Source organism: Python bivittatus, unplaced genomic scaffold (genome assembly GCF_059951505.1).
Source record: "Python bivittatus isolate LINGU-HERP-01145 unplaced genomic scaffold, Pbiv_v1 ctg000080_np1212, whole genome shotgun sequence".
Lineage (NCBI taxonomy): Eukaryota > Metazoa > Chordata > Lepidosauria > Squamata > Pythonidae > Python > Python bivittatus.
Genome location: NW_028277035.1, coordinates 4847909 through 4867570, shown reverse-complemented (window position 1 = coordinate 4867570; position 19662 = coordinate 4847909). Strand labels below are relative to the sequence as shown.

The 19662-nt window shown below is 36.9% G+C and overlaps 1 protein-coding gene across 8 annotated transcripts in view; it reads left to right on the top strand.

Moving 5' to 3' along the window:
• Positions 1-19662, top strand: part of TNRC6C (trinucleotide repeat containing adaptor 6C) — a 156268-nt gene that overhangs the window by 119017 nt on the left and 17589 nt on the right. For 7 of the 8 annotated variants that reach the window (XM_025164658.2, XM_025164660.2, XM_007425038.4 and 4 more), the window contains 8 exons: positions 4125-4274; positions 10136-10282; positions 10959-11078; positions 14084-14167; positions 14451-14682; positions 16680-16847; positions 17840-18031; positions 18662-18805. In XM_025164658.2, coding sequence (XP_025020426.2) covers positions 4125-4274; positions 10136-10282; positions 10959-11078; positions 14084-14167; positions 14451-14682; positions 16680-16847; positions 17840-18031; positions 18662-18805 — 1237 coding nt within the window. The remainder of the gene's footprint in view (positions 1-4124; positions 4275-10135; positions 10283-10958; positions 11079-14083; positions 14168-14450; positions 14683-16679; positions 16848-17839; positions 18032-18661; positions 18806-19662) is intronic. The other variant, XM_025164659.2, reaches the window with a different exon arrangement.

Below are 19662 nucleotides of genomic sequence, written 5' to 3'. Positions count from 1 at the left end.
AATGTGAGGACCAGTCACCACTTTTTTCAGCACCGTCATAACTTTGAACAGTTGCTATACAAATGGTAGTTAAGCGAGGGCTACCTATACTTTTTCTTTTTGTATGAACTTATATGAACTTATGAACTTACATAAATTCATCCACAGCCTGTTCAACTGTAACACTTAGGTCATAGTTTCTGTTACATGTAAGAGTTGCTAGAAGCTTTGGGCTTGTGCATTCTGCCTCCCACCTGCTTCTCTATTGTACAAAACCAGAAGAACTTATCAGAATTTGCAATATTCAAAAATAGTTGAGATAAAACAGGATATTTTCTTTATAATGCTGGTGTGTGTATTAATGAAATTTAAAATAGTCAGAGTTTTTAGAATTTGGAAGTAATTGATAATCTCTGTTACATGTCAGAAGAAAAGGAGAGGAAGGAAAGAGCACTTATATCCAAAATTTGCTCTTATTCATGTGTTTATTTTTAAATCCCAGTAATGTGCTTGTAAATTTCATGTTGAATTACTATAATCTGTTATATAAGATTTTGACCTTAGAAACAGAACCAGGATTCTACAGGTTCTAAATGTGACTGCCAGGATTTTAACTAGTTGATTTTGATTGACCCATATTCTACTAATTCTAAAACAACTACATTGCTTTCTTGTTTGCTTCCATGTCTAGTTCAAACTAATAGGGATCATTTGTCTCCCAGTCATTGGCACTGAGGTCTTCAAAGGCTCACCATACAAACATATATTCAACTGAGTTTATGTCATAAACTGAGAATGCAGAAACAGCATTGGTCGCGCTTTTGGATGATCTCTGGCGAGGGCGGGATGAGGGTTGTGCATCCATCCTTGTCCTACTTGACTTCTCAGCGGCTTTTGATACCATCGACCATGGTATCCTTCTGGATTGGCTCAGAGGATTGGGGGTGGGCGGCACTGTGTTGTGCTGGTTCACCTCCTTCCTCCAGGGCCAATTCCAGTTGGTGGTGGTTGGGGAGGAGAGATCCCACCCTTGGCCCCTCTTATGTGGAGTGCCACAGGGTTTGGTGCTCTCCCCCTCCTATTTAACATCTACATGAGGCCACTGGGTGAGCTCTTCCGTTGCCATAGGGTGAGGCATCATCAGTATGCTGATGATACCCAATAATACATCTCTGCCCCTGACGAATTTAGAGATGCTGTGAATGTCTTATCCCGGTGCCTGAAGGCTGTGAGGGTCTGGATGGGGAACAACAGGCTTCAAGTGAACCCTGGGAAGACTGAGTGGCTTGGGTTCTGGGGTCTTGTGATGCTAGAGTTATGCCCTCTTTGGTATTGAATGGGGTTGCAGTGCCCCAGACAGACCCTGTGCGCAATTTGGGGGTCCTCCTGGACTAACGACTCCTGCACGAAGAGCAGGTGGCAGTCGTGGCTAGGAGGGCCTTTGCACAGCTTTGTGTTGTGCGCCCATTCCTAGATCAGAGGGACCTAATCACTGTCACTCATGCCCTGGTCACCTCCCGTTTGTATTTCTGTAATATGCTCTGCATGGGGCTGCCCTTGAAGAGTATCCGGAAGCTTCAACTGGTGCAAAATGCAGTGGTGTGGGCAGTTATGTGTGCCTCTAGGGTGGTACATGTTGCACCTCTGCTTCACAAGCTGCACTGGTTGCCAGTTTGCTTCTGGGTCCAATTCAAGGTGCTGGTTTTGACCTTTAAAGCCCTTCATGGCATGGGGCCAGGTTACCTGAGGAACCACCTCTCCCTGATTACATCTGCCTGTCCCATCAGATCATGCTGCAGATCCTGTCTGCTAAAGAATTACATTTGGTGGTTCCCAGGAGGTGGGCCTTCTTTGCTGTGGCGCCTGCCTTGTGGAATCTTTTCCCGCCAAAGTGATATTAGCTCCATCCCTCTTAACATTCCATAAGTCCCTCAAGACCTGGTTATGTGATCAGGCCTGGGGCTCCGAGGGGACCAGGGAGATTTTACAATGGCTCCCTTATTAATTTTATCCCCTCCTGTTTTGTGTGTTTTTACAGTTTTTTATGTGTAATTGTTTTTATGTATTTATTTTTTAATTGTTGTACGCCGCCCAGAGTCACCTTGTGTGAGATGGATGGCTATATAAATATGATCAATAAATGTCATACTCCAGAGATAATTGTTGAATACTTGCTTTTGGGATGGATGCAAATATTATGCAATCCCTATAGCAGTCTTCCCAGTGTGATGCCCTCTGTATGTTTTGGAACTGTGATTCCCTGAATTGTATCCAGCGTGTCTAATGGCCATATTCACTTGAAAGATGAGGAACTGTAGTTCTGAAGAGTAAAGAGTACATCTGAAGAGTGAAGTATACCAAAAGAGAAATTTGGACCTTGCAGGCAAACCTGGCTAGAAAGAAGAAACTCCTTTCCAAGTCCCTTCCATCACTCCTCCTCCTTCTTGAATATGGTTTCCTTAATTTTGAGACAGATCATAGTTTAACACTTCAACCAAATTGGCAAACTGTGATTTGTACATCTCTATAAACCAAAATGGAAGCCAGTTTCTACCTGTTAAGGGATAGCTGGCCTTTTCAACCTTAAACTGTACAGATAGTCTTCAGGTTACTATGGCAATTGGGACCAGAATTGCCATCACTAATCCACACGGTCATAAAGCGTGAGTCATGTGACCCTGTCACTTAGCGATGGCAGTCCCAGCAGTCCAAGTTGCTGTCGTTAAGTGAAGACCACAAAGGTTGTTAAGCAAGGACCTCATGTGACCACCGGGACGCTGCAACGGCTGGAACTCCAAGGATTGGTCATAAGTCCCCTCGTTCAGCACCATCACAAGTTTGAATGGTCACTGAACGAGTGATCATAACCTGAGAACCACCTATAGTCATCAATCCTGCCTTGGGGCCCTACACAAAGTAGTTTACAGTTTGAATGTAGAGGTTTGTCTGCAGCAGTGGAAGGAGAGGAATAGAAGTATTCTTGGTTGTTCCTAGGATCAGAAATATTATGTTTGTCACTGGAACTGAAATAAGTCTTCTTAAAACTTAGTATCTATTGCTTCAGCTTCTTAAGAAATCTATCATTGTTGGAAATATAATTATATCTTGGTTTTTGTTGAGACAAGCTCACTGTGGAGAAAGTTATCTAGAGAATTATGCACCAATATTAAGCCTAAATATTTATGTTCAGTCCTCACTGAACAGTGAGATCTATATAATTGTGTTTATGCTTTAGACTGTAATTGACAATTCATCCAAGAACCCTGTTGCTCTCAAATATAGTATTTAGATTAAGGCACCCTGCTTTGAGATGAATTGTCACAGCAATCTCCTTGTCTTCTTCCCCATTTCTTAAACTACTAACTGATTTAAAAAACAAAAACTTTACTGTTTTACAGTGCTTTCAGCACTGTGCTAATATATACTTTTTAAAGTCTTAATCATTCACCTAGTGAACAGCAGACAGTACAGAGCACTGATAGAATGTATTTTCCTAACAGCTTTTTTGCAGTTTAGAATTTACCTAAACTACAGATGATTATGCATATTGCCAGAGGCCAAGTAAAAGAGCTCACTGAAGTTTGGCAGTCTGCAGTTTTCTTTAATGTCACAAAAGTGACTATGTTCCAAAATAGTAATGCTACAAAAATGCAGTGTTAGATTTTTCAAAAGTCCTGTATGTCTTTGGGGTAGTTTTAAAAAATTGTAAACTATTAGAAAAGAAAATAAGTTGTCATGAAAGTAGAAATTGAAAATAGAAATAGTAATCTCTTTTTTGGCAGGGGGAGGGAAGGCATGCTGTTGTTCCAAATGAGGCACATAAGTGTTTGCCATGTAATATTCCTATTTTAAAAGTGTTTCAACAAGAGTTTGTTGCTTTTCATATTTGAGAACGATTATATATTTACAATTATACATTTACAAAATGCAAAGCAAAAAGTAAAGACAAACAGTATCTTAATTCTGTTTCTCTTTTTCTTCTTCCTTCCACTCCATACTTTTCATTATGTATTCCTCATGCCTTTTTAAACAATATTTTGATCTTTTATTCATCCATGTTTCACTTATATTTCCATGGGAAACTGTTTTGTGCACTGTCTGTACCTGGACACTGCACACAGCTCACCCTTTCTTTTTTCAATCAGGATGGCGGCCTAGTGGAAGAGCCCACTACTTCACCATTTTTGCCTTCACCAAGCCTGAAGCTCCCCCTTTCAAACAGTGCACTCCCTAATCAGACCCTGGGTGGGATTGCCTCAGGGCTGGGCATGCAAAACTTGAATTCTTCTAGACAGGTAAGGTACCTTTTCAGTGTCAACTGTGTGAAAGTTGGTTGCTCTCTTAGTAAAAGGAATATGGTTTTTTTCTCCCTATTTCCATTTTCAATATCCCTTTTTCAAATGTAAGTAAATGTGTCTAAGTCAAAAACTAATTTGGCATCTAAGCCATTTTCAAGCGACAGTCATTACTATTGGAGATAAACAAGGGTCTTTATCTAGAGATCATTATGCCTTTGCCTTACTGCTGCTGCTTCTCTCCACAACTTCTCAGCTACTGCTTCTTTTTCTTTCCTCCCCTGCTGCTTTTCCACAGCATATCTGGATAGTGTTACTCTTTCCTGTTGTCATGCTGATCACACTTCTCACAACCTGTAATCCTTCTCTTCTTAGGTTTCTTCTTTCCTCCTTCTCAGCTGATTATCATTTACTGTTATGCTATGTTAGGGTTTTTATATTATCCTGTCCCCCACCCCCAGCAAGCTTTCTTGACCACAGTATGTGGTTGGTAGTCAGGATTAGACCAGTTTCTATTTTTGGTTCATCCAGTCAGTAGAGTTGATGGGGCTGCCAATCCTGCCAATCCTCAGCACAGAAGAAATTGAATACTTCTGTTAACACTATTGTTTATGGGGTCTTCAGCTTTGTTAGGCAAGTGGGCACATTTGGAATTTTGAGAATATATTATAAGTACATTCACAAATCATTTGGCTTGGTGCATATGGTAAATCCAAAAGGTCATCTGGTGAGGCTTAAAAAAGCACAAATTTTCCAAGAATTGAAAATAAGACAGAGGTGAGGACTGCTACCCCAAAACAACACTGTTTTGAATTTATTTTCTTGCCTGTTTTTGAGGCCTAAAAACAGAAAAATTCATTCAGGATCTCCTCTGCAAGGCAGAGATGGGAGCTGAACCCCCAGTGTTAATTACATATACCTCCCTGCAAAACAAAATACCACTTTCTCAGAATGCAAACTGTTGATTTTAAAGAGGCATACATATACATGAGGGCATGTGAACACACACGTTCTCAATCTTCCCCATTCATTTTCTACTGCACCACCTCTAGGACTGCAAGATGATCTCTGTGAAGTCCAGCCCCTCCTACCACACACTTTTTTTCCTGGATATCTACCAATTATTTTTATTTTCTAAGAATGCCCCTGGTAAGCTGATGTTTTGCTCTGCAGCATGACTCTTTCCTATTTACTTACTTCCTTTTTGTTCAATGTGAGAAATATTTTAAGGCTATTGGGGGAAAAAAGGGAGACCCTGGCATTATGCCCGGTGAGGTTCTGCAGACACAATGATGTCCATAGGCACCACATTGGGAACCCCTTGCTTACTGCATTATGCCAGTTTGTGCTCTGATTCTTGTGCATTTAATAATTGCTAATTTATTAAATTGAGTCAGACTAAAAACCACATAGTGAGCTAATAATAGAGCAAGATTAGGCAATTTTTGAACCTTCCGTGTAGTTTGGCTGCAGCTCAGTAAACCCTCATGTAAGGCGTCAAGTTGCCTTAGTGCTCAAAGATGGTTGTAGTGATAAAGCTATAACTTTTTACTTTCATATACACTGTCCTGGGCTGGATTATTTCCAGGCCAAATTAAAAGTACCGGTTTTGCTCATTTAAAACCCAAAAGTATGAGAAAGCCTTCCTAAGAAAATGAAACATATTAAGGACTTCCTTTATGTTTTTATTGTTCTTTACAAATTTATACACTAATTTCCTGCACAAGATGTTATGGGTGAGTATCCACAAGTACACAAGGCAATTTATACAACATTGAAATAGTACAAGGTATGACTAAAATGTAACATAGAAAGGAAACAAGCGAAACCAACAAGAGTTTTAAAAAATAAGCAGCAGGTTGAAAGCAGCAGATCACTTAAGAGGTTGGCAGTTTCCACTAATATTACATGTTTTTCACTTCTCTAAGAGGTATCTCTTGCTAGTCTGAAACATGACACAGTTAAGAAAAAATATGTACCGTACAGGGAAGATGCCTCAGAGCATGTTCAGCTTGAATTTCTATGTGGGCCAAGTAATTGGCTCCTTTTTGCACTGAATTAGGGTTAGCAAGGAAGGAATTTAGCCATCCAGTGGAATACTGCTAACTTTAAAATATCTTGAAAAGGAAGAACCTGCAGATTTGTCTCATCATTAGCAGTGTGGTGGGTAGGCATAAAAGGCAGAGTCTTCTCTGTTGTTACCAAGTTTTTGGAATAGTTTTCTAAGGAACACTTAGTTTGATTCTATCCATAGTCGCTTCCATGAAGACTGTCTTATTTTATCAGTCCTTTATACTGTTGTGTTACAATGTACAATGTAGCACTGACTTCTCATTCCATTTAATTTGTCTGTATTATATATATTTATGCTCTAACTTTGTTAGACATTCTGTACTCTGAAAAAAGAACAAGGTAGAAATCTCTAGATGAAAAGAATCATAAGAGGAATCACCTGAAACATTTTCACTATAGAATCATAGAATAATTGTCACCATAGTAAGAAATCATTTTGAAATCTTAACAACTCTGTGTGGTAATAAAAGAAATGTGGTACCTTAGTACCACTTCCACACTTTCATCAAAATTGTTATACTTAAACTAAAAACAAACAAAAGTTCTTAGAATGAAATAGCTGTCTGTCTGTCTATTACTTGTCTATCTAAACCTATAAGGATTAGGGTGTGGGAAACATTGACTGCTCTTTTTATTTATTTTACTTGTATTGCTTTAATTTACAAAAAGGAGGAAAACAAAAACAAAAGAAATAAAAAAGAACAAAACCCACAATAACCAACAGAAATGAGAAAAAGGAAACAACAAAAGCATATTATATTACAGTTAGCCCCAATTTTTAAACACATCATTAAACCATAAGCACACAGGATAATTTTGATTGGTCTTTCCATTATGTTGACCAAGAGACTGTTTATAAACAGAAAGCACACATGTATTGTGATGCAAGATTGTAAATGTGGGTGGCACTGTCTTTCCTTAATTGAAAAGTAAATCTTTTTTAAAAAGAAGCCATTTTTAAAACATCCTCTGGAGAGTACAATAAATGTGAAAGAGTGTTTGTTGTTGTTGAATAAATCTAAACTTAAGATCATAAGAAACAAACTCAATATTCTTTAACACCTTTAGCTACTGGTAATCCAACTTTATATACCAAGGTTCTTGCAAATATCTAATATCTATCCTAGTAATATTTTTAGTTGTTTATAAAAATATTGTAGATTTAGAATGTGTTTAAATTCAAACTACATTGCAGTAGCGATAGTAATTCAACGATTCCAGATATTGGTTAAATATGGTCATTTTCAATTAAAACATTTCAACCAAACTGTGAAATCAAGAAATGTTTTAATTGAAAATGACCATATTTAACCAATATGCCATTTCACAGTTATAGATAATCCAGATACCTCTCGCAGTAGCTCAGATGGTTTAAAAAGTTGATTGGCAATGAGCTGATCCTTATACATGCACATGCATGTATACATACCTATCTGACATTGCTGTTTGAGGTAAACAATGTTATATAGAGCAACAGAAAAGTAATAAAAAAATAGTAAGTTGAAGAAATTAAAGGTACAACAGAAGAAAAGGAAACATAACTAAATCTAGTTTACACCAGTGCCATTAATATATGTGCCATTCTCTCTTTGCAAATCATCTTTGCTTCTACCACACCCATACAGTGCTTCATACATTACCATTTGAAAGTAATCCACAAGATTAAATTATGGCATTTAAATTTGTAATACTTTATGAGTAGAACTTTAGATTTAGGTGGTATATTATTCTGATATAAAACTTAATTAAAATCTCCAGCCATAATAGTCTTAACCACAAATATAAAGATGTTAAAAACATCTATATCTGGAAAGTCCCTAGTAGGATTATGTTAATTAATAAGCATAGTATGTTTATTAAAACTATTTATTTATTTATATATCAAAATTGTCACTGCCTATCTCATTAAAAACAACTTTGGGTGGTTTACAAAGCAGTTAAAATCAATTAAAAATACAATATAAAATGATCCTGAATAAATAGAAAATAAATATAATCCAAGAATAGATGTTAAATTGGTAGTAGCTCAGGGAGCATCATCAAGGTGTCAGCCACCCCCAGGATTGGGTAAGATTCCTGTCACCCCACGCAAGCTGTCAGAGTCAGGTCTTTAATCCTTTCCGGAAGGCTGGGAGGGTAGGGGCCTGCCACACCTCTGGGGGGGAGAATATTCCAAAAGGTGGGGGCAATGGCAGAGAAGGCTCTCCTCCTGGGCCCCGTCAGCCAATATTCTCTCGCTGCCCTCTCTGCCTGACCTGGTGGGACGGATTGATGTAATGGGGGTGAGATGGTTCCTCAGGTAATCACTAATATTTACAAAAATCTTTCTGGATCATTTATTTATTGTTTCATCAAAACCTTTAACTACTTGTTAATCAACATTATTGTACTGGTAGCAAATTATGACCAACCCATTAATAAATGAATGACCAAACCATCCCTTTGATAGGAGACCCTTCTCTTGTAGAAGAGAAACAGTTTCTTGTAAAAAATAACTTCAGATTTTAACTTCCCAATTTGGAAATACTGACCTCCTCTTGGAGGGATATCTAAGACCTTTTGTGTTTCATGAAACTAACTGTGATGCTGGAGTGAAATACAGCCTCTCTCTCTGTATGTATATATAAATACATATGCGCACCAATATTTCAGAACATCAAGGTAAAAGGGAAAGAAATGTCTGACATTTTGAAAAACTATCCCTCCCTCCCAAAAAACAAAAAATAGAAAGGATAGAAATGTTTTAAAAAGCTAAAGAGTGTAAAAACCAAAGCATACACCTCCCCCTTGAAATGCCCACTAGAATGCCTGGATGGAGTGAATTGACTAAATTCAGCCAAAGCTATCAGCTGTCTACTGCCAGCTCAGCAAGTTGCTTTCCAGTTCTCTCAAATGAGGCAGAAGACTTTTGTTTTCTCAATTTTGGACCCAAAATAAATCAAGTGGAAAACACCGCTGACCAGTAAATTAGACAGGAAAACTTTGCTTTTTACTAATTAGGCAGTAAAGCAGTCAAAAGATACAGAGATTACCACTTAGCTTGGGAGAGATCTGAAGTTGTAACTCAGCACATTACTATTTCAAACCAAAAATAGTAACTGTTCTAAACATCACATAGATTGCCAGCGGCTAGGGTAAAACGAAAAGCATTTATGTAGTTACAGAACATGAATACCTATTTTTAAATATTGTTGACACTAAATGAATAGAATAAGCTTGCATTTCAAATAACAGTAAAATCAAAAAAACTATGCTACTGTGCATGTTGCACTGTATAGAGAATCAAAAGGAAATGCATATGGCATGTTGATTATGATTTTCTGATTTTGTAAGGCAGATTTAAATATACACAACTACCTATACGGTTCTACTATATATTTAAATAATTTCTATTAGCAATTCTCCCCATATGGTTCAGCTGTTTTAACCATGCTGTTGCTAACTGTCTTCTAGTAGCATTGCAAATTAAAGTTTTAAGATAGCCATTCCTTCCAGGCACCTTACCAGAGAGGGAGGTGCCCACGTATGGCTTGGCCACATATATTTTATATACTTGATCTTTGGGATAGTTCAACATATTTGTGCAGATATCCAGTGGAACCAACATCAGTATATTGGTACCTACTTACTTACATTATCCCATTTTTAATATAACACTTCACTAAAGCATTGATTGAAATACCTAATTTTTACAGGGTGTCGTTTGTCAAGTAACGTCTAGAGCAGTTTAAATCATTGTCACAAAGTAAAATGCACTTCTGAAAGATGTGGATTTTGTCATTCTGCAGATACCGAGTGGCAATCTGGGTATGTTTGGCAATAGCGGAGCAGCACAAGCCAGGACCATGCAACAGCCGCAGCAACCGCCAGTGCAACCTCTTAACTCATCCCAGCCTAGTCTTCGTGCTCAAGTGCCTCAGTTTCTCTCCCCTCAGGTTAGATGGAGATTGGTAGCACTATTGGCAACAGAGCTGGACACAAGTGGCTGATCAAAAGTCATTGCTAAATTTGTGGAGAAGAAATTGGGTGGATGATTTCTAGGGGAAAGAAAGTTCTCCAGTGATTTCTAATGGACAGAACTTCCTGTTAGCAGTGACAGTAGCATCATTACCATGCATGTTAAGTAGAAATCTTAAGAAAGATAACCCTAAATTTAGGATATACAGCAAGTATGGTGGCATTGATTGATTGATTGATTGATTGCCACACATCAGCCACATATTTCTGTGGAAGGCATTATGAATAGCAAGATGCACAGAAAAATAGAATTTTATCTGTTCCTGCATACCGTGTGAAAAATAATTGTGACTTGAATGTTCATATTGTGTATACTCATTTTACATAATATGGCCATTTATTTATTTATACATGTATAAGATTGCTTATCTCAACAGAGTGACTCAGAGTAGCTAACAGTACAATTCTCATGAAGTATATTTCATTTGGTCTGGTACATAGCAGTTACCATCAATTCCTTGGTTTTTATTTATTTATTTATCAAAATTAACAGAAAAGAATCACAGAAAATCAGAAGTATTTTGCTTAAATTCTGGTGAGGGAGTATAGCAGTTGTGTAAATTATAGTAATAAACTGTTTTGTTCTGTCTCCAGGTTCAAGCACAGCTTTTGCAGTTTGCAGCAAAAAACATTGGTCTCAATCCTGCACTATTAACCTCGCCAATTAATCCTCAGCATATGACGATGTTGAACCAGCTCTATCAGCTGCAGCTGGTAAGTTGAAAAGCCCAAGGAAACTATATGCAGCTAATAAAGATAGTTATCTTCCTTTCTTGTTTTGGACACTTTCAGACTCTTTTTTTTTTTTTTTTTTTTTGGTGATTGTTATCAGATTTTTCTGTTCTTTAACTTCTGAGTCATATGTGCAGAAGCATTACCAAAACCATCCTAGCTGTTTCTCAGAATGTTCACCATATTTCTCCTTACCAAAATTTGATTCCTATAATTTTATCTACCACACTGTTAATCATTAGTAAGAGGTATGTATTATTTCTTCTCAAAGTATAATTGAGCATTATTTAAATCTTTTATGTGATCAACCTGTCTTTTGGTTTTTTTTTATGTGATTCAGAGCACAGAAACTACATTATCCTAAGTCACATTGCTCCAATTGTTAAGATATTAGTGTGGAATTTAATGTACTCTTTTGCAAGAGCTGAATCTAAGCCATCCTCTTGAATTAATTTAAGGGAAAATGCAGTTCTGAATATAAAACATCTTGTGTTCATCACTTCTTTGAGCACTTAGGCTCTGTGATCTAAATATTTAAAATATGGTTAATACTCAGCCACAAATCAGAATGTGACTATATGGTTTGAAGTTAGTTAGCAAATATAACTAAGGCAGCAAACCAGTAAATCTTCCCAGTATCTTACATGAACAACTCAGGAGCAGGATTTAGTTCAAAAACTAACTGCATTTTCATTGTTAGTTTCAGATCATAACTGAAATTATAGCAAGAAAGAAACAGGTTCAGCACTAAATGTTATATTCACAATGGGCCTTCTTGTTAATTTCTATTATTCTGGTGGGATTCCTCCATGCAGATACAAGCACCCATTGGAACGAGCGATTTTTTTAAGGTGTCATATACACAATCCAGATTAGTACACTTTTTCACAGGTTCACAGCAGTTGTCAGTCAAGCTCATGCTTTCTAAACTACAAAGTTGGGATATAAATCAAATAAATAAAAATAAAGAATTCCTGTTGCCTGATCAGTAGACTGGCATTGAAATTCTAATACTCCTGATTTAAGAGGGTGGAGAAAATAATTGCCAGATAACGAAGGGAGGAAGGTGGTGAAGAAGCTCAGGTAAGAATAATGGTTGAATATGAAGACATAACTGACAAATTTCTGAAAAAAAGGGAGGAAGACTAGCAGGAAAGTCTATAATTACCTGACGAAGAGGGACGCTTATGCTTTACCTGTTCCAGGGAAAGGGAAAACACAGGTTTTGTTTTCAGTCTTGTCACAGAGCAGTAAAAAAATCTATATTGTGTATCTACTACTTCTAGATTTTGGATACAGGTTTTGAAATGTGGCAAATACCCCAGATATGTATTCCTAGAAAAAGTCAATAAAATGGCTTTGGCAGTGATGGAGACTGGACAGAGAGTAAGCCAGTGCCACAACCATTTGGTTTAAAAGTAGAATTTAAAATGGTTCTTTAGTTATAGATGTCTTGAGATCTTAATTGCCAATTTCTCATATCCTGTATAATCTACTTCCCCATCACAGCCAGAAATTCACATACAGGATGTAATTCCCACAAGGCATCAAAAATTGTCCTACAGGAGGTTGTGGCCCAAAACAAGTTCACTTATAGAACCAGGTAGTTTCTTAAATGATAATGCTTTCTTAAGGCAAAAGGATTTCTGGCTGTGTCTCAAAGTGGAAGATTACCCTGAAATGAGATGAAGCATCAGAATAAAAGTTGCATTAGGCAAAAATCATGAGGAATGACCCTGGGAACCATGCAAACCCAAAGTCAATCATCTGTATTCTAAATTCTAAATAAAGCAGTAGGTAGACAAAAATACAAGAAAGGAAAAGGTAATGATGCCCAGAATCAAGGATATTTATCAAAGGATTTAGTGAATTAGAAGATGTCTTCAGTATATGTCAGAATAAAGATGTTTAAAACATAAAATATGTTTTTCCTGAAATCTAAAGATGCTTTAACAAATGCTTTAAAATAATATGATTGTCTTTAGGTCTGTTTAAGCAAAATTAGGCCACCACAGACAAAAGAGGGTCATCATATCCAATAAAATTATTCCACTGCTACTCTGATCTTCTTGAGCAATTAAAAATGGAAATGCTTCAAAACAGGCATATTTTTCCCATCAGCACTTTCATTTGAATGGTTCAAGCATTCATTTATAGGTAGATTAAAGACTTGCAATCGCTTTGGCATGGACATTATACATGGATGGATATTCATACATATTATGAATCCTTTTTTAGTTAATGGAGAAAGTGTGTCTTTTAATTCCATCAGTGGAGGTGATCCATGTTCTTGTTCTTAGTAGTCACAAAAGCCTTTTAGCTTGACTGCTCTTTTCAGAACAGAATGGAAACTCAGATCCATGGGAAATCTTCCAAGCACTATATGCAAGCGATGGACAGGACTAAAGTCCTGCTTCCTTCCTCAGCTGCCTGGCCCCCTACAAATTATCTTCCACCCCAGTACAGCAGTTGGTCTTAAAAGCCTCTCCAATGGCATCTATAGAAGGGTTTCTTTTTTCAAAATTTTTTTTTTTTATAATTTTGCTACCCTCCCCCCCCACCCAAAATGTGACCTTCTGTAAATCCATGGCAATTTTACATTTAGAAATCCAATATTTCTAAAGGAAATTAGAGGATTTTTCTAAATATAGTCCTGCGATCAAGACAGGCAAGAGGGTAGCTATGGACTGGATGAAGAGGCCTATACTTTTTGAAGTATGTTCAGCCGATGATACTTTAGTTCTTACACTTTTTCTCATTGTCTGTTTAATGCCTTATTTTCAGTTTTAACTGGCTAAATACTAATCGTAGCCCATGTTTTCTCTGAGTCTACTCAGTGCAGTTAAGGAATTTCAAGATTTTTGGGGCACCATACAGGTGAATGGCAGAATGCAGAAGTACTAAATCTATTCAAACCCTGATTAATGCACTGTAAAGTTGGGCCTCTTTGTTCTGTGACCTATGATTCCTTTCTTTCTATCTTTCAGGCATACCAACGTTTACAAATCCAGCAGCAGATGTTACAGGCTCAGCGTAATGTTTCCGGACCCATCAGACAACAGGAGCAGCAAGTAGGTGTAACTCAATTCCAGATGTACCATCACTAAAGAATTGTGTATGGTGTATAACAATGATTATTCATAAAGTAAACATTCTGTGCTGCATACTTTTATCCAGGAATAAATCAGTAATTGTAGTGGCAGATTTCAGTTTCTCTAGCCTATGCATGATACATCTGAAGTTTCATCAATGAGTTCATTGCCAGCTCTTTGGCTTATAGTCCAAAAGTCATAATCCTTTGTGTTATATGCTGTTTTTAAAATCATTATTGTTGTTGTTATTGTTATTTTGTAGGTTGCACGTACAATCAATAACATGCAGCAGCAAATTCAGCAGCACCAGCGCCAGCTGGCCCAGGCCCTGCTTATGAAGCAGCAGCCACCCCCTCCACACCTATCTTTGCACCCCTCTGCAGGCAAATCAGCCATGGATAACTTTTCACCCCATCCCCAGGCTCCTGGCCTATCTGACCTGCAGACCAAAGAGCAACAGTCTTCACCGAACACCTTTGCTCCTTACCCCCTTGGTATGTGTAGTTTTTGTAAAGGGCTTACTGCTGATAATTTAAGCATTTAATAATTTTGTCTATTTTTCTTTTTCTTTTTTTCTTTTGGTAATTATTGCTAATAAAGGCCCCCAAGCCCTTTCGCCTTATCCCTCACTATCAGATGCAGCATCTATGTTTTTCCTTCCCTGCCAATAGAAGAGTAAAATGTAGACAATTTCTGTTTACAACACTAGGTGTCAGCAAGCACAAAATTTTCTATTTGGGAAATACCATGAACGGATAACCTGGTGCCCTCTATTTTTTTCTGGATTTTGATCTCCATCAGTCCTAGCCCATATAGACAGTGGCAAGAGATTATGAGAATTGTAGTCCAGAATATCCAAAAGGTGTCAGATTGCCTACTCATGGATAACTAAAATTCCTCATTCTTTGATTCTGTCTTCCTTTAGTCTCTTCTTCTTGGTGTTCCTGTCACAGGAAACCACTTTTATGATGATCTGGCTACTTAACCCAGGACATAGAAATGCAGCAACTAAGGATGCTAGATCTCCCATGATCCTCCCAGATCAAGTCTTAAAAAATAAAGACATAACTGCAGTTGAGCTCAACTCCTGGGGTTGCATCCATGCTGCTTTCTTGGCAGCATTATGAAAGTGTCATTGTCTTCTTTGGGGAAGATTTTTTTTTAATTTCCCAATCTAGCACGTACAAATGATCCAGAATTCTCTTCTGGTTTCCAATCCAAGTAATAACCAGGGTGAGCCAACAGCTAACATCTCCTTAAACAATTAATTTTTAAAAAGGGCCAAAACTTTGCACAATCATCAAATTTCATGAGATTTCTAGCTCAATATCTCATGAGATTTCAGGACAAGAATATTGAAATCTTGCAAGATTCCACAATCTTGTGACAATTCAGCCATTTTAAAATTGAGTTTTAATTTATTTTCTTTTGTGGCAATTCAAGTCATCTTGAGAAATTGTTTGTTGGTACTTAGCATCTTTAAAAAAAGCATCACACATTTAAAACAGTTCTTTCACCCAAGTGTCTAAACTATTCAGAGCTTGCCAGGTAAATACTCTCTTCCTTACTGTCAGAAAGTAAATATGCATCACGTAATTGTTAATTAACCATTTTGCTTACTATTCATAACCCCCAATTTCATCAAAGTAAAATTAGGTCATTTCTTATACATGACAACAATTTTTATTTTTTTAAAGATAGAGAACATTATGATATTTACGAGTAAAAATCACCATGCAAGTATTTCAGTACATACAACTATTTTCTAAAGATGTCTGCTAATTGTCCCATATTTGGATCTTTTTCTTTCTGGCTTCAGACTTGATAATGGAATTAAAACAGCTTTGAAGAAGTGAATTTAGTGGACTTCTTAGTGGCATTTAAAATACTGTGATACTATACTTAGTATTTCTCTGGAGTCTCTGGCTGATACGGAATTTGCTAATGCTGCTGTGCAAGAGATTTGAACCTTTATAGTGGAATAATTCTAAAAAGTGGCAGTCACCTTTGGCATTAACCTTTGGAGTTCTTCATTTTGTCCCGTATTTTTCTTCAACATCTACAAACTTGATTAAGGTGTAGATGTGTAAAGCCCATAAATCCTCTAACTCTTACAGCTCACTCTCTTCAGAAGTATTACTCTCTTGTTCCTGTAACACCTGGGGAGATTTCTCCTGTGGTATTAAAATTTAGGATCTCAGAATGATAGAAAGTAGACTCCATCCCAGCAAAAGAAAAGAATCCTTTTACATCCATATGCTGACTTTTAGAAGTAATGAAGGGAACTAGAAAGATACTTGATTTTCTCTCCTATTTCTATTCCTAGTGCTCTTTTTTCCTTTCCATTCTTTTCCCTTCCCTTTTCCCTTCTTCCCTCCCCTCCCCTCCCCCTTACCAGTAGATATACAATGCTAGCTTATGACCTGAAATGTAAACTGCCATTAAATACCAAGAATTAAGAAAATCTGACAGTTTATCCACTTCCTTTTAGCTGGATTGAACCCTAACATGAATGTAAACAGTATGGACATTCCTGGTGGTTTGTCAGTGAAGGATACTTCTCAGTCCCAATCTCGCCTTCCTCAGTGGACACACCCCAATTCAATGGATAATCTTCCCAGTGCTGCTTCTCCACTTGACCAGAACCCTAGCAAGCATGGTAATGCACGTTCTTTATACATACATGGAATTCATTTGTCACTGACCTCTTTTCGTAAATACTCTTTGGCAGAATACTTTTGCAGAATAAAAAGTGGAATGGAGCAAAACAGAACATAAAAATAAAATGTATTAGTATCCCTATAAATATATATTTCGTTAGTTCTTTAAGATATTAATATTGTTCCTGAGACTAAGCCTATTGAACTCAGTAGGATTTTGTAATCATGCCTAGCATAACACTGTTAGAAAATTAAATTTAATTTCCTCAGAATTTCTGAGGAATATTTTGAAATATTCATAGATTTATTTTTTTCACTTAAATGAACAATTCCCAAATATAGCCTAGAGAGCAGAAGATTATTATCAACCATGCTTCCATCATTAATGTAAATTTAATGCAGATTACAGCAACTGTGTCTAGAACTATACTTAAAATAATGTATGACATTCAGAATCATATATTTCAGCTTAAGTACCGAAATTTGTATTTGGTCTCTTGTTTTGTTCTAGTTACATTTCTGAAACTCAGTTACTACTGTACTGTTTTTTAAAAATATCAGTGTTATTTACAGGTTGAGTCGTTAGCAAAATCCCTTAACTGATACTCACTTAAAATATTGTGTGTGTGTGTGTGTGTATTATTTGAATTCATTCAAATCTTTATTTTAAATAGTATTTCTAACAATAGCAAGTCATTTTTTTTTACCTTTACTTACTTTGAAATAAATCCCATTGTCCTTAACAGATCTGTATCCTAGAAAAGTATAGAAAGATTTCTGGTTTTAATTGCATGAACCTTTTGTAGTAGCCTTCTTACTCTTCCTAGTTTAATTTTCTACCTTGCCATTAAGTGTTCAGAATCATGCTGCCTTTTGTGACTGAAATGTAGCTTCATTTATTTTTGATAGTGAAATGCAATAGGAAACACAGCCAACGTTTAATTTTGTTAATACATTTATGGTCTCTTGCCTATGCTTCTTCCATTTCCAGGTGCTATCCCTGGAGGTCTGAGTATTGGCCCTCCAGGAAAGTCCTCCATTGATGATTCTTATGGCCGGTATGATCTGATTCAAAATAGTGAATCACCAGCCAGTCCTCCTGTAGCTGTTCCTCATAGCTGGTCACGTGCCAAATCTGATAGTGATAAAATCTCCAATGGCTCCAGCATTAACTGGCCACCAGGTAATCTCCAATAAGTATTGTAGAAATGTTGCTTGGAAGTAACTTAAGGAAGTTGTCCTGAGCTAAGGTGATCGCTTCAGTACTCCAATAGTTATAATGTATTAGTCCAGCTCAGCCTATTTCAGCCACCCCCAGAATTCTCCAACTTCATGCCTGCTATATATACCACATATTGTTTCCCCAGTTTTCTTGGAAACAGTCAATTTTTGGATCAAAGAGTCTGTGAAGGGAATTAAGTGTAACTTTTCCTAATCATTTACATCATCAGGTCCTTTGTCCTGAAATGCATTGTTGTTGAGAACTCAATGTAGTATGTACTGTGTTTTTAAGGGCAAAGAGATGCATTTCCTAACTCCCTCATTGTTTTCTCGTTCAGGATCCACTGAGAAATGTTCTTTTGAAGTTTTATCTAAATGGTTTAACTATACTTTTATCTTGTACTGTTGTTGGACAAAGCGTATAGAATGACAGAAATCCCAGCAGTATAACAATGAACAGCAATGAATTAGCTCTAAAATATACAGCAAAATCTACCCACCAAAACTTCCATAGATGAGAATTTTCATTGATCTCTATTTTCTGTGACTCTTGAGAAGTGAAATGTTGATTTCATCTTATTTTGCCAAGCAGAATTTCATCCTGGAGTACCATGGAAAGGATTACAAAACATTGACCCTGAAAATGATCCTGATGTTACCCCTGGAAGTGTTCCTACGGGTCCTACAATTAACACCACCATACAGGATGTCAATCGCTATTTACTCAAGAGTGGAGGTACTGTCACATTCATTTGTTCTATTGCATTTATTGTTTCTCTTCTCACATCTGTATTTTTAGAGTAGATGCTAGACTGTGTTCAGGCTCAGAATTGCCAAGTTATATAGTGGTGTGCATCTTCAGCTGGTTAAACCCCAAAACAGCTTTGATAATTAAATATTAATCAGTGGAATAGTGGGATTAGAGGCCTTTCTTCAGTAACTTTTTTTTGGCAGGGGTAGGTTTACACTCAAAATTCTCCCTGGCTGTTTCTTTCTTTAGAAAAGAAGATACACTCAGGTACAGCCCCATCTTCTTAAGCCCCATCTTCTCTGCTTAATTTCACAGCCTCCTAATGCTGAATTACTTTTTAATTATTACTTGAAAAGAAGAAATTGGAGAAAGATGGTATTGCCTCCTGCCATGTCTAGTTTGACCTTCAATCTTGTACAACTAAAAGTTGAGCTAGAATATTTCTGTACTTTCTAGAGCTTGCTCATATTGAAATATCTGATACCTTGTTTCTTTTAAATTTGAGGGGTTCAATTGAAAGATTTCTTTATTCCTCTGGAGATTTCAGCCTGTAAAAAAATTAGTAAAACTCATTTAAACTTCTTTTCTCTAGAACTTGCTCTGTTGTCCTTGGCCTAGTGAGGATTTATCTCTCACTATCTGCTCCTTTGTGGTATAGCCATAGAACCATACTTTCAGATGCAAGCTAATGTTCTGTAATTACCTTGTTATTTCAATAACCAAGATAATTATTTTCACTGAGAGGAAATAGACTCTCTGATCCCAGAATTATAATATAAAGGCAATATAAAATGTTATAGTTCTTTCGTAATGAAAGTTTCACCTTTTTATTTGATCTTTTT